Raw genomic sequence first — 16,529 nt, forward strand, 5'->3', positions numbered from 1 at the left:
GTGCGAGAGGAGCGGTGCCCCTGCCTGTGTTCTGATAGAGCGGCCCAGTGTGGTGTGCTATTCTTAGAAGTGGCATTACACCCCTGGTGACATGAGGACACACACATGGAATGAATGACATGCCTGGGAGCAGGCCATGGTCCAAGAATACACGCACAGGGCGCTGAGGCGTGGTGCAACGCTCCCAACACTGTGATTATGGATTCACTTCTAGTTTAATGGTGCAGGACCGCGCGCCGCACAATTAGGAGTGCCGCACAATTAGGAGTGCCGCACAATTAGGAGTGCCGCACGTTCACAAGAGCGCGCTTGAGGGGTGGCCTGGGGTCAGTGTGTGGTGGGGGCGCCTTGGGGTGTCAGGGGAGGGTCGCAGGGTCTTCGGTTTGTGACTTTCAGTTTCTCCAGGAGGGTCCTTTCTTCAGGCCTCTACTTTAAGAATTTTTCTGGCGACCAGAGTGGTGTCACACGGAAGGGCACAGGTACAGAGGGGGCGTTCAGGGAAGACCCGGCCCACCTAAATATCTGTCATGAAACCCGGTGACAGGCAGAGACCACTCCCTTGCAACGCCCCATGGGCACCACTGGAGCCCTGTACCCACTGCATGTACCCAGGCTGGAACACAGCCCACATTGCTTCAGTATATCGGGGGCACCAACTCTGTGCCCACCTGACTGATGGCAGCGCCCTCTGCCCGCCCAATCACAACTGAACACTTCTCCACTTTGTTATTGGTTAGATTTACAGCATATCCCCTCCGTCCTGTGCCCAGTCTGCTATGGGTGGGTAAAAGTAATCGAAAACTGTGTGCTCTGCCACCCCTCCATGACAAGCTGCTGGCACCGTGCCACCGTGCCAGTCATCCCTCGGCGGAGGCCGCAGCCCTGGCTGGAAATGCAGCTGCTGAAATTCTGGACGACATTGGCTGCGTGCTGGATAATGACAAACCCGGGTCTGTGCCCCGGATCGATCGGAAGCAATCAATGCTATTGATCACCCTCATTATTGTCCTCGAGACCCGCACGTGCTCCCCAGGTGTGGGCCTTTTCGGCGCTTCCTGTTTATCAGCCAATCACAAGCAGCGGGGAGGTCGCGCCCCGCCCCCTCTGACCCCTCCCCCCAAGGTCTGGTCTAGCGCCTGTGCCGTTTGATTGATATACCTGACAGTTAATATTGATGCCTGAAGCAGAGATTGCTGCTGCTGAAGCTATTTTTCAAGTGGGGGTGCTGTTCGGTGACGTCACCTCATTAAAGGCATAGGAGATATTGACAATGTTTCTTTTAGAACACAACAACGCCGCCAGAAGAAACGCCTTTGAAGGGCCCCTGTATTGCTCCGTCCTCATATAAACTCGTCCAAGTGTTAAGGGGGTGCTGCCCCCCTCCCCCACAACCCTAGTTCCAGGGTCACTCTATGCTCTCAAATAGTTGTTAAACAGATGTGCCAAAACATATCCTAATTCCATGACATTTAGACACTATACATTGGAAATTCCCCTGCTCCTCATTTCAACATCCCGACAGTCTCAACATATTTTCACATACAGCGCACTCATGTCTCGAGTCTCCTACACAGTGCTGTGTGTGTCTATGAAGATTTGCTCCACAGCACAGTGCAAGACTCTGCTAGAGATTTGGGGTCCACCCAAAGTGGTACTCCTTTTATTGTGGGTGATTACTGTCCCCATGCCCAGGCTATGGCACTACTTAAAGGTGTTCGCACCCACTTCAAGTATACGGGCACAGGTGGCCTAGGCGGAGTTTGCGGAGTTCGACTATGCAGAACTCTGCGAAGTGACCAAAAAATTCCACCACGGTGTGCGAAGTTCTGCAAGCGGTGGAGTGTGTTAGGTTGCGCCGTTCACGCTTATTTTGCGGGGTGTTTGTCCCGCGCTGGAAAATCAGCGCCAACTGCACCATGAGCGGCGCAAGAGCTCTTATCCCGCCCATTACAATCACTCTTCTTTGCTGCCTTCTAATTCGTCAGTGCTCGTGACACTTCACTTCCTGTATCACTTCCGACTCTTTCTGTGGAGCATGGACCAAGTACTGCTTGATTAGACTTTACTAAAGTCCCTCCGCTGCTGGTGCAGTGATTGAAATATTATTTCTTCTTTTTTGGTCATTTTTAGTAGGTCAAACTCAACCAGACGTGACCCCTGCTCTCCTGCTGCTTCCCTTGTCAGCGCCTCCACCTCCCTTTTGTCCCTATTGTTCTCCTGCCTATGCCAACCCCCTTCTCCATTATTTTTATCGACTCCCTTTGTTTATTTTTGCATTTTTATACAGCTGGGACGCGACCCAAGTGCTTTTACATGAGCAGCAGTAACACCACCTAAAGTCACATTTATGTTTTTAGGAACGACATATTACAGGGATTTGTCCAGAATCACAGGATGTTGAGCCGGCACCGAGATCCGCATGGCTTAAAACATTGAGAAATCCGATAGATCTCAGATTATTGAGACCTATTGGCTTTCCCAATGCTTGTTTATCTTTGAGAAATAACCTTTCTATTTTGGGGCACATGTTTCTGGGTAAAAAAACAGCAGGTCACCATGACAGACTAACTCAGTGGGTATTGCAATTTTTCCAAAATGGCTCCTTTTTCGTGAAAATTCCCAGCAGACAACTCTCAGTTTGGGAGGCGCGCTGCCACCGGAGGGCAGGGACTTTGCCACCCAAGTGGCTTGCAAGACTTCTGCCAGCTGAAAAGGACCCTCTATGTCTTTTAAGAACCAAAAAACTGGTAAGGCTATAAGTCAACCCTCTCCTGGGGCGCCCCCTCTCGTCCAGCTGACCAGGGACGGTCAGAGGATCTTATCTTATTTTGTAAAATATCAAACACTTGGGGGCATATTTACAAAAAGTCTACGCAATGCTGTGGAGCAAGTAAAGTTGCTGAGCTGTGTTGCATAAACAGGAGAGAGCAGAACTGCGCCATAACTACTGAGAAGTTGTGCAGTTGTGCTCTCTCCCCGCTCCGGAGCATTTGTGGCTGCCGTGCGCCAACCCAGGTGTTGTTGTACCATAGTGCAAGGGTGTCTGCGTTACAGTCAGCGTAGCTTTTGTTCAGGAAGGGGTCCCTTCCTTCACATATACCTTGCTTTAGGGCAGTTTCCTCTTTGTATGCATTCTGCGGCACACAAACAAAGAGGGGAAACAAGTAGACATTAGAAGTTTCTCCTCATTACACCTTCCTCAGGGAAGCGCTGGATGTAAATCCATCTGCTCACATCTTTGTAGATATGGGTTTGCATCAAAGACCGTGGGCGGGTGCACGGGAACGTCCATGCATCACACTGGAATGAAGTTGCAACAGAGAGTCCCTAAATCTGGGCCGTCGTCTGGATTAGTACCGCGCCTTCTGTACGGATGAACTCCCGGTTAGTTTCTGTATGCCTCTCTCTCCGGCTCCTGGGACCTCTGGGGGTTCTCACCTTTCCCTGCGTTTCCTGTACCTCAGCTCCTGTACCCACCTCTTTGAGGCTTTTTTCTTTCTTACGCTACCCACCCTCCTCAGGCCTTCTCTCTCTTCCCTCCTTCTCTAGCGCTTCCTGTCCTCTCGCTGCTTCTAGCTGATTTTCACCTCACTTGCTGTTTCTCATTCTTCCCTCATGCTTTAACCCTATTTGTCTGAAGATGACAAATATCGCGAGATGTTACCTGCTCTTTTACTAGGACGCGATCTGCGAAAGGTCTCTCTATTGAACGCTCAACAGGCCAATTGTTGTCGCTGTGCACAGCACGCTGACAGTAGCGCTCTACAAAAAAATTGAGAAAAAAACTATCAAACTATATATATAAACTATAAAAAAATACAAACCATAATATGAAACATACATTTATAATCAATATGTTGGATTTGGTCAACATGATCCTAATATCCCACTTCAGCACCCTAGCAGCCGTCGTTAGATCTGAGATTGTAGTATCATTAACAGACACCCCAAAAGGTTGAATCCCAAAAGTGGCTTGAAGAACGCGTATACGATGGGACTGAGGCCACATCACAGCACCTACAAACCCTCTTGTCACAAGGGACGCCCACCCAATCCCCATTCTTTCAAACATCTTAAGATGTCTTCATTGACCAGTGAATACTGCGAGAGCGTTTGCATATTAGTAGGGTAACCAGTCAAGCCTTCCCTTCCAATGAATGAAGCCGGTAGGGTAATGGATCACTGGACCGTGATGGTGCGGTCTCCGGCTAGCATGGCAAAGGCGAGAAGTTTTTCTTTTAAATTTATGGTTAGTTAAGGAAGGATCCAGAGATGTTGCCTCCTAATGCAGTACGGCAATCCAATCCCTGCAGAGCGACGCACGAACACCACCTTTTGTCGAGCACCTCTTGAAGAGCTCTTCGTAAGTCCACCTATGAGCGGTAGGGCCTTAGCCCCGGGGGCTTCAAAGAAGAATGTAAGAACTTGCACCAGCAGCGCATTGATCTAACCTTAATTTCATAATATTTATGATTCCCAGGAGTGCAGGATATTACACCCCATATCATCAATTGAATACATTCAATGGATTCACTACAGTCACAGCTCTGTGAAGTGTGTCCTGGTGAACCAAAAACAAAGATGCAGTGTGCAGAAGACATACATCTTACAAATTCACAGCCTCCTTTAGATGAAAAGAGGCGTCCATTAGACTCATCGGACATATCAAAAATGTACAAACTAAATAAAGAGTACCACGCATACACATCATTCTCTTAGTCCCTACTGCACACTACTACATGGTTCCGGATGCCCCAGGGTGTCATTCACCTGATACAACCACTGGTTCTCTGGGACTCACCATTTTGCCTCTCTATAAATTTTGATGTGAATGTTGAATGTTGTGGAGTTGTCCACCTATGCACACTACGATGGAGCATAGCGCCACCAAGAAGACTAATTCTCACTAATATGACCAGGGCCGTTGCACCGTGCAAAACGGACATATCACGGCGGAATCTGATTGGTTAAGAGGTCTCAGGTATCCCTTTGTTCAATGATTTAAGGAGAATCCTAACACACATCTTAGCCAGGAGATTCGACATGGCCGGGGACTGATAACAACCCGCAAAGATCACTGCCTTATACGTACGGAGGAGTAACGCATTGTTATGCAGCTCAGCATAGAGTGGTGCTGCATCGCACAGCTCTGGATATCGTAATGCACCACAGCTCAAGATACAGTAATGCTCCATTGAGCAGCTCAGGGTATTGATCAGTTGCTAATGTAAATTGAAAAAAATGGAAATAACATTTGCCCCCACCCGGATGGATCGATCTTTTATATGTTATTCGCCCAACCATCTGGGCCCAGAGCATTAGATCCTTTCCTACCCTCAGTTTGCTTTTAATAACAAGGACACACCTTGTCATGGAAATGTTACCTGCCCTATAATTTGTAGGAATTGATATGTCAGGATTGTGGTAAGCAATTTCATACAGCGTTCCGGCCCTTGTTCCGCAATCATTCGTATAGCGTGACGAGCAGCACGCCTCGCAGCCGGCTGCCAGAAGCCTTCCAACCCCAGGCTCAAAGTGATACCCAACATCTCACGCCAGGACTCTTCAGTGAAGAGAGCTTCCTTTGTACGTATTTGCATTTAAAAAGTTTGTTTTTGGTATTTCAAGCCTATGGAGGAGGTTATATCATTTTGAAGATGCCCATCTGGAGAAGGCGGTGATGCTTTGAACTTAATTCCTGGTTAAACCACTAACTAAAGTGACCTCTCTTTGTCTAGTGTACACCGTGTAGAGGTAGTACTAAAAGTTACCTGTTGGATCCACTCACACCATTCAAGGTATCCTGATATTGGATGCCTGATGGAGGTTATAGTCACAAATCCCGCCATAAAGTGTGGTTGACCAGACAATATGTACTTTTTCAACATTTCTAGGGCGTACTTCCTTCCCTTGTTTGATTCACTTCTAGGCTTCTCCAAGGCTGCTACGTTGTTCTAAAATAAAACCATCTTACGCAGTAGTTTTAATCTTCGCACAAATGACCCAGTAATTAACGCTACTCCTGATCTGATCGACCATTCGATATTATTTTTCTTCATTATTTGTTCACTGTTCCTCCCTAAATCTTGGGATCTATTCTAGATTCAATCTTCTCTACCCCTGATGTTGTACCCATCCTTTGGGTGGTCCCAGCAGCCTTGTCCCATTCCTTCGCTAAAAGGTTTAACGCTTAAGGTTCGATTCTGTAACCAAAGGCTCTTATCAGAAACACCACAAGATGTGCTTGGGCCAAAGTTCTCCCTGAGATAAATACAGTAAATTGAAAGTAGGAGTTGCCAATCAACCGTATGGCAGCCAGAGGGATTAATGTTTACAACGGCTTACAGCTGTATTATTGATCATCAAATGTAGGCATATAAGAGATCAGCAGCATTATCTCAGCTGTAGAATTGATCAACAGTCTCTGCCATTACTTAAATAAGTTAATAAATACTTTCAGGAAGGTAAACTGATAAAGCGGAGGTCCTCAGCTGATCCCCGGATATGATTGCTAAACTGAAAAAATGTGTATATACAAGAAAACAGAAAAATAATAATATTTACATTAAACAGGAAACTTGCTAGTAAACTATCCTCAGATCTTTGACATACATTATCTTCCAGTTCACCTCATGTGTCAAGGGAGTTTCAATGAAAAATAAGAAATAACGCGATCATCTTCAGGACACAAGTAATCAGAGTCCGAGCACCAGGGCTGAAAACAACAAGATGTTTGAAAGCCGAATACACGCTTTACATTTTTTTTCACCCCACACATTGTAGCATATCTCCAATCAACAGAGGGCATCGCAAAGCCTTCGCAAATAGTTTTGGACCCGATGCCCTGAAGTAAACTCTAATTGAACCATGGACAAATGAATCTTTAAAAGGGATGTCTAGGGTCTAAATTGGTTACATCTCTTTCCAACCCTTAGGCAGCCATTAACTAACTTTCCTAACCAATCTCTTATTCAAGGTGTAGTTATCAAATCAAATGCACTTGTAAAGCGCACAGCTACTCTACAGTGTCCCGGCCCCCACTTAGGGGGCACTGGTGGTAGCTTCAATCAAGAAACCAGTCTTGGACCCCGAGCCAGCATATTTTCTGCCCGTGTCGCTCATCACTCTAGTAGCCGAGACCATAGGTTCTCGCAGTAGACGCAGCTGTGGTGTCACTTAGAAGCCCACATCTTGCTCAAGACTCAGATGGATTCCCATCATGGTTGTAGCAGAGAGTCAAGTCAGCCCTAATGGCAGCTCCCATGATATCCGCTTGCTGGTGGGCGGAGGCTGGTGCAGTATCGGACTTCTCAAATCTGTGTCCACATTATCTACACCTTAAGGCAGTGAATATTAACAGTTTTGACTACTGTGGACCCCACACTTGAAAATTATCCCCGTCCAGAATCACTATTGGAATTTTGGGACTCGCACTAAATTATTATTAGAATCTGGTGACCCCTTCCTACATAATTTTGTTGATTTGATTGAATTTCAAAACAATACACAAGAATATGGAAATAAGGATTGTTCAAACAAATACACAAATAATGAAATATATAATTCACAAATAAATATAAAAAATAAATCAAAATGTTAATTTTAATTTGAAGGTTGGCGCTTTTCTAAATTCATATGAGGGCAACCATTGGCCTTACTGAATTCTGTTTGATTAACTTCCAGTGCTCCCACGAGTCAACGGAGCACACCAACTTAACGTTTAGACTCCAATTTCAAATTCCATCACATTTGTAGAACGTTTACAAATTTTCAGTTTAACATTTTGCCTCCTTATTTATATATACTTTATTAATCTGTTATTATTATTTCATTTTCAAAGCAGGCGCAGACCCCCTGAGTAGGAGTCGCAGATCCCCAAGGTTCCCCAGACCACAGGTTCAGAACGCTTCCTTAGGGTTAAAATTTGATATCAACCTTAATTTCAAATCCCAAATTAACAAAGTCATTCCAGCCTGCATTTTCATTGTACACATCTGAAATCCATCATATCAGGTCATACAATAAACGGCAAGAGAACAGTCGCCCTGGCCCCAATAGGGTGGAGGCGAGATGACAACAACCTGCTCTATCTGGGCTCCCTTAACACCTTCGCTGCGGCGGCTATTCCGCCGCAGCGCTAAGGGGGCGTGGCGGCCGCGTGGCGCGCCCAAGCTGGTGACGGGACCGCTGCGTCACCAGCCTCGGTTGAGCTGAGCTCATGACGGAGCGGTTCCGTCATGGCCCTGCCCGCTCAATGGAACGCCCAGCGCAGGCACGGAATCCACGCCGCGCAGGCGCGGCGAGCGGGCCATGACAGAACAGCTCCATCATCAGCACAGCACCACCGCAGCTGATGACGGAGTGGTTCCGTCATCAGCATCGAAAAGGTTAAATGTTGTTAAAGCAGTCAGTTCTAAATGCTGCCGCAGGGCTCTCCTTCAGTTCTCCCAAATGCCACGTGCCCCTCCCTTTTGAGGACTCTCCGCTGTCTCAAAACAGACCGAAGGATCTATTTGAAGACTTTTCTTCAAGTCCTGCGGAGGGTTTTGTTTCAATCCCGCCTTTTTTGCAGAAATGAATCAGATGAAACGCACCCACAAGTTGGTTACGCCCAGTAGATGTGGGTGAGCCAATGAAAGCTCGACACAAAGACCGGGCTCTGGCTCGGCTCGAGGTCCTCTTGTACCCAAGAGCCCAAAAGAAGCCGAGCCTCCATGTGGCTTCTTCCGTACACTTGCCTTCTAACCTCATGCGTCAAGAATTAAAGACAAAACATTATCTTTGATGTAAAACAGGAGAACGAAAACGATCTAGTGGCTGAATTTCGAAATTGAAACTGGAAAACCTGGGATGAATCCCTGCTTCCCCGCTTCACACGATTGTGTGATCCTTGGCAAATATTTTATTTCACTGTGCCTCCCTTTCTTCCTTATTGCATATGAGAGAGCATTGAAGTACATGCTCGGAATGTGCGCTATACCAAAAGCTCTCTTGAATTTGATTTGATAGACTAGAATATTGCTCCATGTACAATAACTAAACCATGAAGGGTGCAGAGGTCAGCTGACTTGAACCTTAGCTCATTAATGCCACTGTTGCCATGTTGGGGGAAGGCATGAATGTTTCTAAATTCATTTTTAAATACCTCTCAATGTGATGATTTAATCAGACGTGCTAAGGTGAAACGCTTCCGCTTGTTAAAGAAAGACACTTTTTCACATATTGAGGAGACTTTTATTTTTGTGCAATGCCAAAGTTGTCATGGCTCGGCTCGTTTGTGGACTCTAAGAGCCAAACCAGACTCTTGGCTCGGCTCTAACTGGTTGGCTATCTCACCTCTACGCTCTATTAGAACATTAGCATTTGGGGAGCTCCATTGTAGACAATGGAGTGGTCCATGCTACTAAGGTCTGGTAAAGGCCCGCAGAGCAACATTCCAATGTTTTAAAAAGGCCTCTCGGAGCTCGAGGGGATTTAAACCCCCTCGGGCTTTGCGAGGCCTTTGTTTTATTTGTTAGAACATTCTGCCCTCTAGTGGCAGAGTGTTCTAATAGCCTTATAGCCCTTCGTACATGGCTATACTGGCTATTAAAGTCCCGGTCCCTTGTTAAATTCCCTCGCCTTTGGCTCAGGTCTTTAACACAGGAGCAGGCCTTTAAAAGGTGATATAGCCCGCTACGGCGGGCTATAAGGCTATAGTACGTCACACCTTCTCTTAGTAACTTATCATAGCATGAAACCATGGTCTCTCCCATTCTCAGTGGCAGAACCAACTCTCTGGAACTCTCTCACTTCCAGTCTCTTAACATGAAGGATCTCCTCTTTCCGGAAGCCACCAAGACCTGGCTTCTCCCCAAGTGCACTGTGCTCTTCTAAACAGTAACTGATCTGTGCTTTCAGAAATCAAGAGCATCCCTTGATTCGGCACACCTTTGGTTCTTAATAAAAAGACTCCATTATGCTTTAGTTTAGCTTCATTTGTTTATTTTATTGTTTCATGTATTCTTTCATCAAATCAATTTTTTTTTCAGGGAATTATTATCATTCCATGTTTAGTATATAACAATTCACAGCTTTACACATGATTTTATACATACTCCAATGCATTTCGGACCATTCGGTCCTTCTTCCGGTAGCTGATCTGTAGAGAATAGAGAACATAGCGATTTGCGATTTTTGCGCACAAAATTCTGACATAAATTATACATGCCTAGTGTTGTAAATGTTTGCATATATTGGTGCCGCGCAATTCCACATGGATGTGCCGGAGAGTTGGAGATACCAGTTGTTGTCATACTCGAAGTAGCTCTGATACAAGGTGAAAAATACTAGTTCCATGAGGAACTTTTGCATGGATGGTTCAATATCTATATTCAGTTTGGCTTTTCTCCTGTGACACGGATACCTGTCGACAAACCGATACCAAATACACTGACACTGAAACTTAGACAGCGCATTACGGTAAGACGCATTTCTTTAATAATTGGAGCCTTGAGCCATAGCAGCCGTTGGACGCTGCTCGACATGTTGTGACCCTGTTTTTTGAAACACGTTGATATCTTTTTTTCACAACAACCTATGCCGGTGAGAACATCTGCAACGTACACGTGAGTGTAAATGCATCTCATTTCCTCCCACCTTTCATTTTTATTTTTTTCTCGTTTGCACAATACACGCATGGGCACAATCACAATTAAGCACTGAGTTGAACTATTTATTTAGATCGCATGTAACACTAGGCATGTATAATTTATGTCAGAATTTTGTGCACAAAAATCGCAAATCGCTATGTTCTCTATTCTCTATAGATCAGCTACCGGAAGAAGGACCGAATGGTCCGAAATGCATTGGAGCATGTATAAAGTCATGTGTAAAGCTGTGAATTGTTATATACTAAACATGGAATTATAATAATTCCCTGAAAAAAAAATTGATTTGACGAAAGAATACATCAAACAATAAAATAAACAAACGAAGCTAAACTAAAGCATAATGGAGTCTTTTTATTAAGAAGCAAAGGTGTGCCGAATCAAGGGATGCTCTCGATTTCTGAAAGCACAGATCAGTTATATTAATTAGACATGATACGGACGGACACGCCCCCTTGCGAGCACCCAATCACGGATAAAACCACGACTAAACAGAAGTTTTAAAAATAACAAAGTATCAAAATAGGTTGTGCACCAACCGTGTTTCTTGATATTCTTCTAAACAGTGGCAGACTTTCTCTGTCGGTTCCGAGAAACGTCTTAGGGCACTCGAGCGCTTTAAAAAAAGCTCTTAACGTACTATGGGCCAGATGTGCGACCCCTTCCATTTTGCAACCCGCAAATTGTGTCGGTTTGCGACTCGCAAAAATGGAATTTACAACTGTGTCTCAGACACGGTTTGCGATTCCAAATGGGGTCGCAAATTGCCTGCCTCATTAATATTCATGAGGCAGGTCGCAAATGCGACCCATTGGGAATGGCTAGCACTCCCAGAGACGGTGGCCTGCTGGAGTCAGCAGACCACCATGCCTGTGACAGCTTTTTCAATAAAACAATTTTTTTTTAATGTTGCCCGTTTTCCTTAAGGGAAAACGGGATGCATTTAAAAACAGAAAAGTGAAACGTTTCTGATTCATTTTTTAAAAGTAAACAGTAGTCCCTGGGACAACTGCCTGCTCTTAAAAAATATTTTCGATGTCAGTCACAAAGGGGAAGGGGTTCCCTGGGGACCCCTTCCAGTTTGCGAGTGGCTTACCACCTTTTTGAAATGGGTGGTAAACTGCAAGTGTTATGCAGCCTCAATTGCAGCCGTGAAACAATTGTACATTGAAGTATGACTCGCTATTAGAAGAGACACGCTTGGAATGCGCCCTTCCCAATAGCAAGTTGCAAACACTATTTTGCAAGTCAGTAATAGGTTACCGATTCGCAAAATACGATTTGTACATAGGGCAGACCTATTTTGCGGGCGCAAATGGGCAATTTTCCCATTTGCGTCTGCAAAACAAAGGTTGTACATCGAGCCCGGTAACCTTTATTCCTAGACACTCTCTGTGGTTTTAGCTACAACTCTTGAGGGGAGCTGGCAGAGGAAGTCTTTGAAGCTGGTGGTCAAGGAGTGCCCATGCACAGGGAAGGAACTGTATGCGTTGCATGGGACGTGGGCATTGCCCGTTAGAGCCCTGCGCCTACCTGTGCGCTGCTCCTTCACGCACCCCGTGGTACTGCGCACGCACGCACTTTGTAACATCTTTCCCCATCATTGAAACAGTGCAGTGACTCTGGGAAAACCACAAGATATGAAGTGTATTTAAAACTCCATCAAGTAAAAAAGACCATTAAGTGTAAGTATTGTTAATGTATATAAATTCCCGGATGTACATTAGCTTCCCCTCTTAGGACGAGCACATAAAAGCTGGTATCTTGGAATGCTTTCAAGAGACCCTTGCCTCTGACCCCACATTAACCTCCATCTTCTCCCTGTTCTTTTAACTGTGTGATCCTGGACAAATCAGTTAATCTCCCCATGCATATGTTCTGACTGTTCTGAGAAACTAGGAATGATTAGAAACAGGTCACATTAAGATATAAGAGGCATTGCAAAGAATTTGGCATTTAGAAATGCAGTTGTTGTCGCGTCAGCCCTTGCACGCATTTCCACTTTTCTGTAAATACTTGAATCCGATGGAGTTGGCTTCTAGGCTGCCCAGCTGTGTGTGACGAGTGGGCCTGGTGCCAGCCCCTAAAGGCAGCTCAGACCCACTGACTAAGGGCAGGACATGCAGCTTCTTAAGTTATGCCATATACTCATCCGGGGTCTGAAGAAATATGACCACATCACCCCCATCCCGGTGGAACTCTGTGGGTCCCTCTGTGGGTCCCTCTTTGGGTCCCTCTGTGGGTCCCTCTGTGGGTCCCTCTGTGGGTCCTTCTGTGGGTCCCTCTGTGGGTCCCTCTGTGGGTCCCTCTGTGGGTCCCTCTGTGGGTCCCCTGCCGGCCCACAGCATCTTCAAAGCCAGCTGCACCTTTCACAAAGCCACCAGGACCAGCCCTGCCTATCTGGCTGACCAGCTCAGGATCTCTGGCGGCCCTCGGTACACCCGCAGCCAGGATCTATACAGGCCCTGTACTGCACCCCGATATGACAGAACGTAAACTGGTTCGTAATCCATTTATGCATGTGGACTAGGCCTGTGCGGTAAATTGCGTTCCGCTCACGGAATTAGCAGAATTTGGGTAATTACGCGTTCCGCAGAGAACACGGAATTGCCAAAAATCTGCGATATGCGGCGTCGTTTTTTTTTTTTGCTTGTTCGAGCTTTTAAAATTCGTGTTTGCAAGATATTTCTCCCTGAGCACGCAAACAACATTTGCAAACAGGCAAAAAGCATCGTAAACGGGCTGAACAAGCAATTCCGCGTGTTTGTGGAACTTTTGTGTGCTCGCAGAGATTTTTTGCTGTTTGGCGGAGCTTTGCGTAGCGTGACTACGCAATTTCCGCCCACCCCTAGTGTGGACCATGGTGTGTGCTCCGTCCCTGTGCACAAAGAAAATGTCCAAACACAGCTGTTCTCAATTATGGGTACTCGCATGGGACACAAGCCTTCGTGTAGCCACCTATGATTAGTTGAATGCGAATCGTCCCTTTTTGAATGTACAGAACCCTATTTTGCGATTCGGTAACCTATTAACGAATTGAAAAATGGGTTTGAGATTCGGTATTCAAAAGGGGTGTGTTAAGGGCATCCCTTCCTAATAGCGACTAGCAGTGGTATGTGTGAATGTTTTGCAACCGAAATGCGGTTTGACGATTAATGACGAGTCTGAATGTAAAAACTGCTTGAACAACACAATTGACTAAGACGAAAGAGGATTGCAGGGGAATTATTCTAAAAAAGTTTAGAAAAACAATCCTTTGGTAGTAATGTGAAGGAGACAGGCCTGGTCCTGGCCAGTCACATGAGGAGCTCTTTGCCACATGAGCTGCTTTGCTCATGTTTGTCCATTAGCTCCTCTCACTGCCCCCCCACCTCTTCCTCTACTGAATGAACCCTCTCAGCATCTCCCCCTTGACTGACAGGGCTGCCTTTGGCTCTTCTGGGTGCATCTGCTGTTGTTACTGCCCTGGACAGTGTTATGTCTGGATCACAACAGTAAACTGCGGCCTCCATCTCCTGATCCCAAATGTGTATCCAGCCAATGGTGCATTGGCCCAGATGTTGTTCATAAAACCTTTGCTGTCTCTCCTGAATGTTCACAAACCTCTGAGTGCCCCCTCTTCCATTAACACTCTTCTTTCTCTCCACAGGTGTGCCATGCCCTGTATCCAGCTCTGCAGCATGTGCATGCCCCCCGTGCGCACACTGTGGGCGAGCGTCCTGGACATCGTCATCGCGCCGCTGTGCACGAGCATGGGGCGCTGCTTTAGCCTCGTCTACCTGAGGGTCTCCAGAGCATGAACCCCTGGCCCAGAGGAACAAACTCTACAAGATCTGTGGCCCTGGACCCTCCTTGACCAGCCTTGGACAGGGCACTAACTATCTCCTCGAAATGTATCTTCAGAATGGAAAACTACTATACACAATTTTAATAATGAACTTTCATGAACCAAACTCCAGCTTCAATGTGGACTAATGACAGGGAAATCGACACTCGCAAAAAGATTTACGCCTGCCAGGAATCCCTTTGTGAATGTGTGAATACACGAGCCCTTCTACAAATAAAGTCAGGTTTGGTTTCACAATGGTGGCCACTTCTTCTTGAGAGGAGGGGTGGTCTCCAGGAGAGTCACTGACTCACAAAATGTTAGGAGAGGTTTAACTCCAGAGAGTTCGAAATACTGACCATAATCTCACTTGGCACCATCAGCTCCTTGCGAGGACCGTCCCCCGCCCTAGCGAGAGGCGCTTCCAGACATGTATGCACCGGCACCAGATTTTAGTCTTGAAGCCTTCCACAGGGATGTCAATTTGAAAGTCCAAGAGTACCAATGAAGGACAAGAGACTAATGCTCCATGAGTACCGATGAAGGACGAGAAACAGCTTCTCAAAGACTACCAACGAAGGACAAGAAACAAATGCTTCAAGAGTACCAATGAACGACTAGAAACTGATACCCCAAAAGAACCAACGTAGGACAAGAAACTGATTCTCCAAGAGCACCAACGAAGGACGAGAAACTGATACTCCAAGAGCAGCAACAAAGTTTGAGAAACGAATACTCTAAGAGTACCAACGAAGGACGAGAAACTGATACTCCAAGAGCACCAAACGAAGGACGAGAAACTGATACTCCAAGAGCACCAACGAAGGACGAGAAACTGATACTCCAAGAGCAGCAACAAAGTTTGAGAAACAAATACTTTAAGAGTACCAAAGAAGGACGAAAAATGGATGCTCCATGAGCACCAACAAAGGATGAGAAACTGATACTCCAAAAGTACCAACGAAGGATGAGAAACAGACGCTCTAAGAGTACCAATGAAGGACAAGAAACTGATTCTCCAAGAGCGCCAATGAAGGACGAGAAATGGTCGCTCTAAGAGTACCAACGAAGGACGAGAAATGGATGCTCCATGAGTACCAATGAAGGACGAGAAACTGATTCTCCAAGAGCGCCAACGAAGGACGAGAAACGGTCACTCTAAGAGTACCAACGAAGGATGAGAAATGGATGCTCCATGAGTACCAATGAAGGAGATGAAATTGATACTCTAAGAGCACCAACAAAACTAGAAGCTGATGCTCCAAGAGTACCAATGAATGATGAGGAGCACAACCCCAAGAGTACCAATGGAGGACTAGAAACGGATGCTCCAAGAGTACCAGCAAAAGACAAGAAACGGATGCTCCGAGAGTACCGAGGGAGGAAGAGCCCATTTTACGGATCCGTCAGAGGTCGCTGTTGGTGAAACTGTGTAGTTTAAAGCAAAATGTTACATCAGCATGTTCGTGCAATGAATGGTGCACCTAAACTCTGGGTGAGCCGGGGGAGGTCTGGAAGTGCAGACGAGTAATTCAAGGAATGCACAGGTAGCCACAGAGTAAGGGATGGACTTGGTACACTGGCCAGTCCAACAGGAACCTAGTGGGACGGAGCGCACTGAAACCACCACAACCAGCAAGAAGCACCTCCCAAAACCCATACATTTATGAACAGATGAACATGTACCCAGCCTGCCTGTAGGAGGAGAGCTTTTGTGCATTATTTGAGTATAAGTTAAAACAACTGCACACCTGTAGAGTTGCACCTGTAGAATGACAGTAAATTAGATAAAGATGTATGTAAGGCTAGTGCACTTTTTACTTACAGCTTTTACTTTTATTTTAGGTCTAATGACTTCAAATCATGCTTCTTAATCCTTACTTTGCGTGATCACGTATACGTGTGATATTACTTCTTATTCAAGGCAAACGTAAACGAAATGAGACAACAAATGTTATCAATGTTTGACCCGGTACTCTAACCGCGTGGAAGCTGAACAAAAGTTCTCCTCGCAAGTGGAAAAACAAGTGCCTTCACTAGAACAGCCTGGATTT

At 45.9% G+C, this 16,529-nt stretch overlaps 1 protein-coding gene across 1 annotated transcript in view; it reads left to right on the plus strand.

Annotated features, from left to right (window-relative positions):
- The window catches only part of LOC147684338 (caveolin-2-like), a 38,076-nt gene extending 23,345 nt beyond the window's left edge, over positions 1-14,731 (plus strand). The window contains exon 3 of the mRNA XM_086942332.1: positions 14,299-14,731. Within this exon, the coding sequence (XP_086798458.1) occupies positions 14,299-14,449 (151 nt within the window). The 3' untranslated portion in view covers positions 14,450-14,731. The remainder of the gene's footprint in view (positions 1-14,298) is intronic.
- The last annotated feature ends 1,798 nt before the right edge of the window (positions 14,732-16,529 follow it).

Source organism: Lissotriton vulgaris, chromosome 10 (assembly GCF_964263255.1).
Source record: "Lissotriton vulgaris chromosome 10, aLisVul1.2, whole genome shotgun sequence".
NCBI lineage: Eukaryota > Metazoa > Chordata > Amphibia > Caudata > Salamandridae > Lissotriton > Lissotriton vulgaris.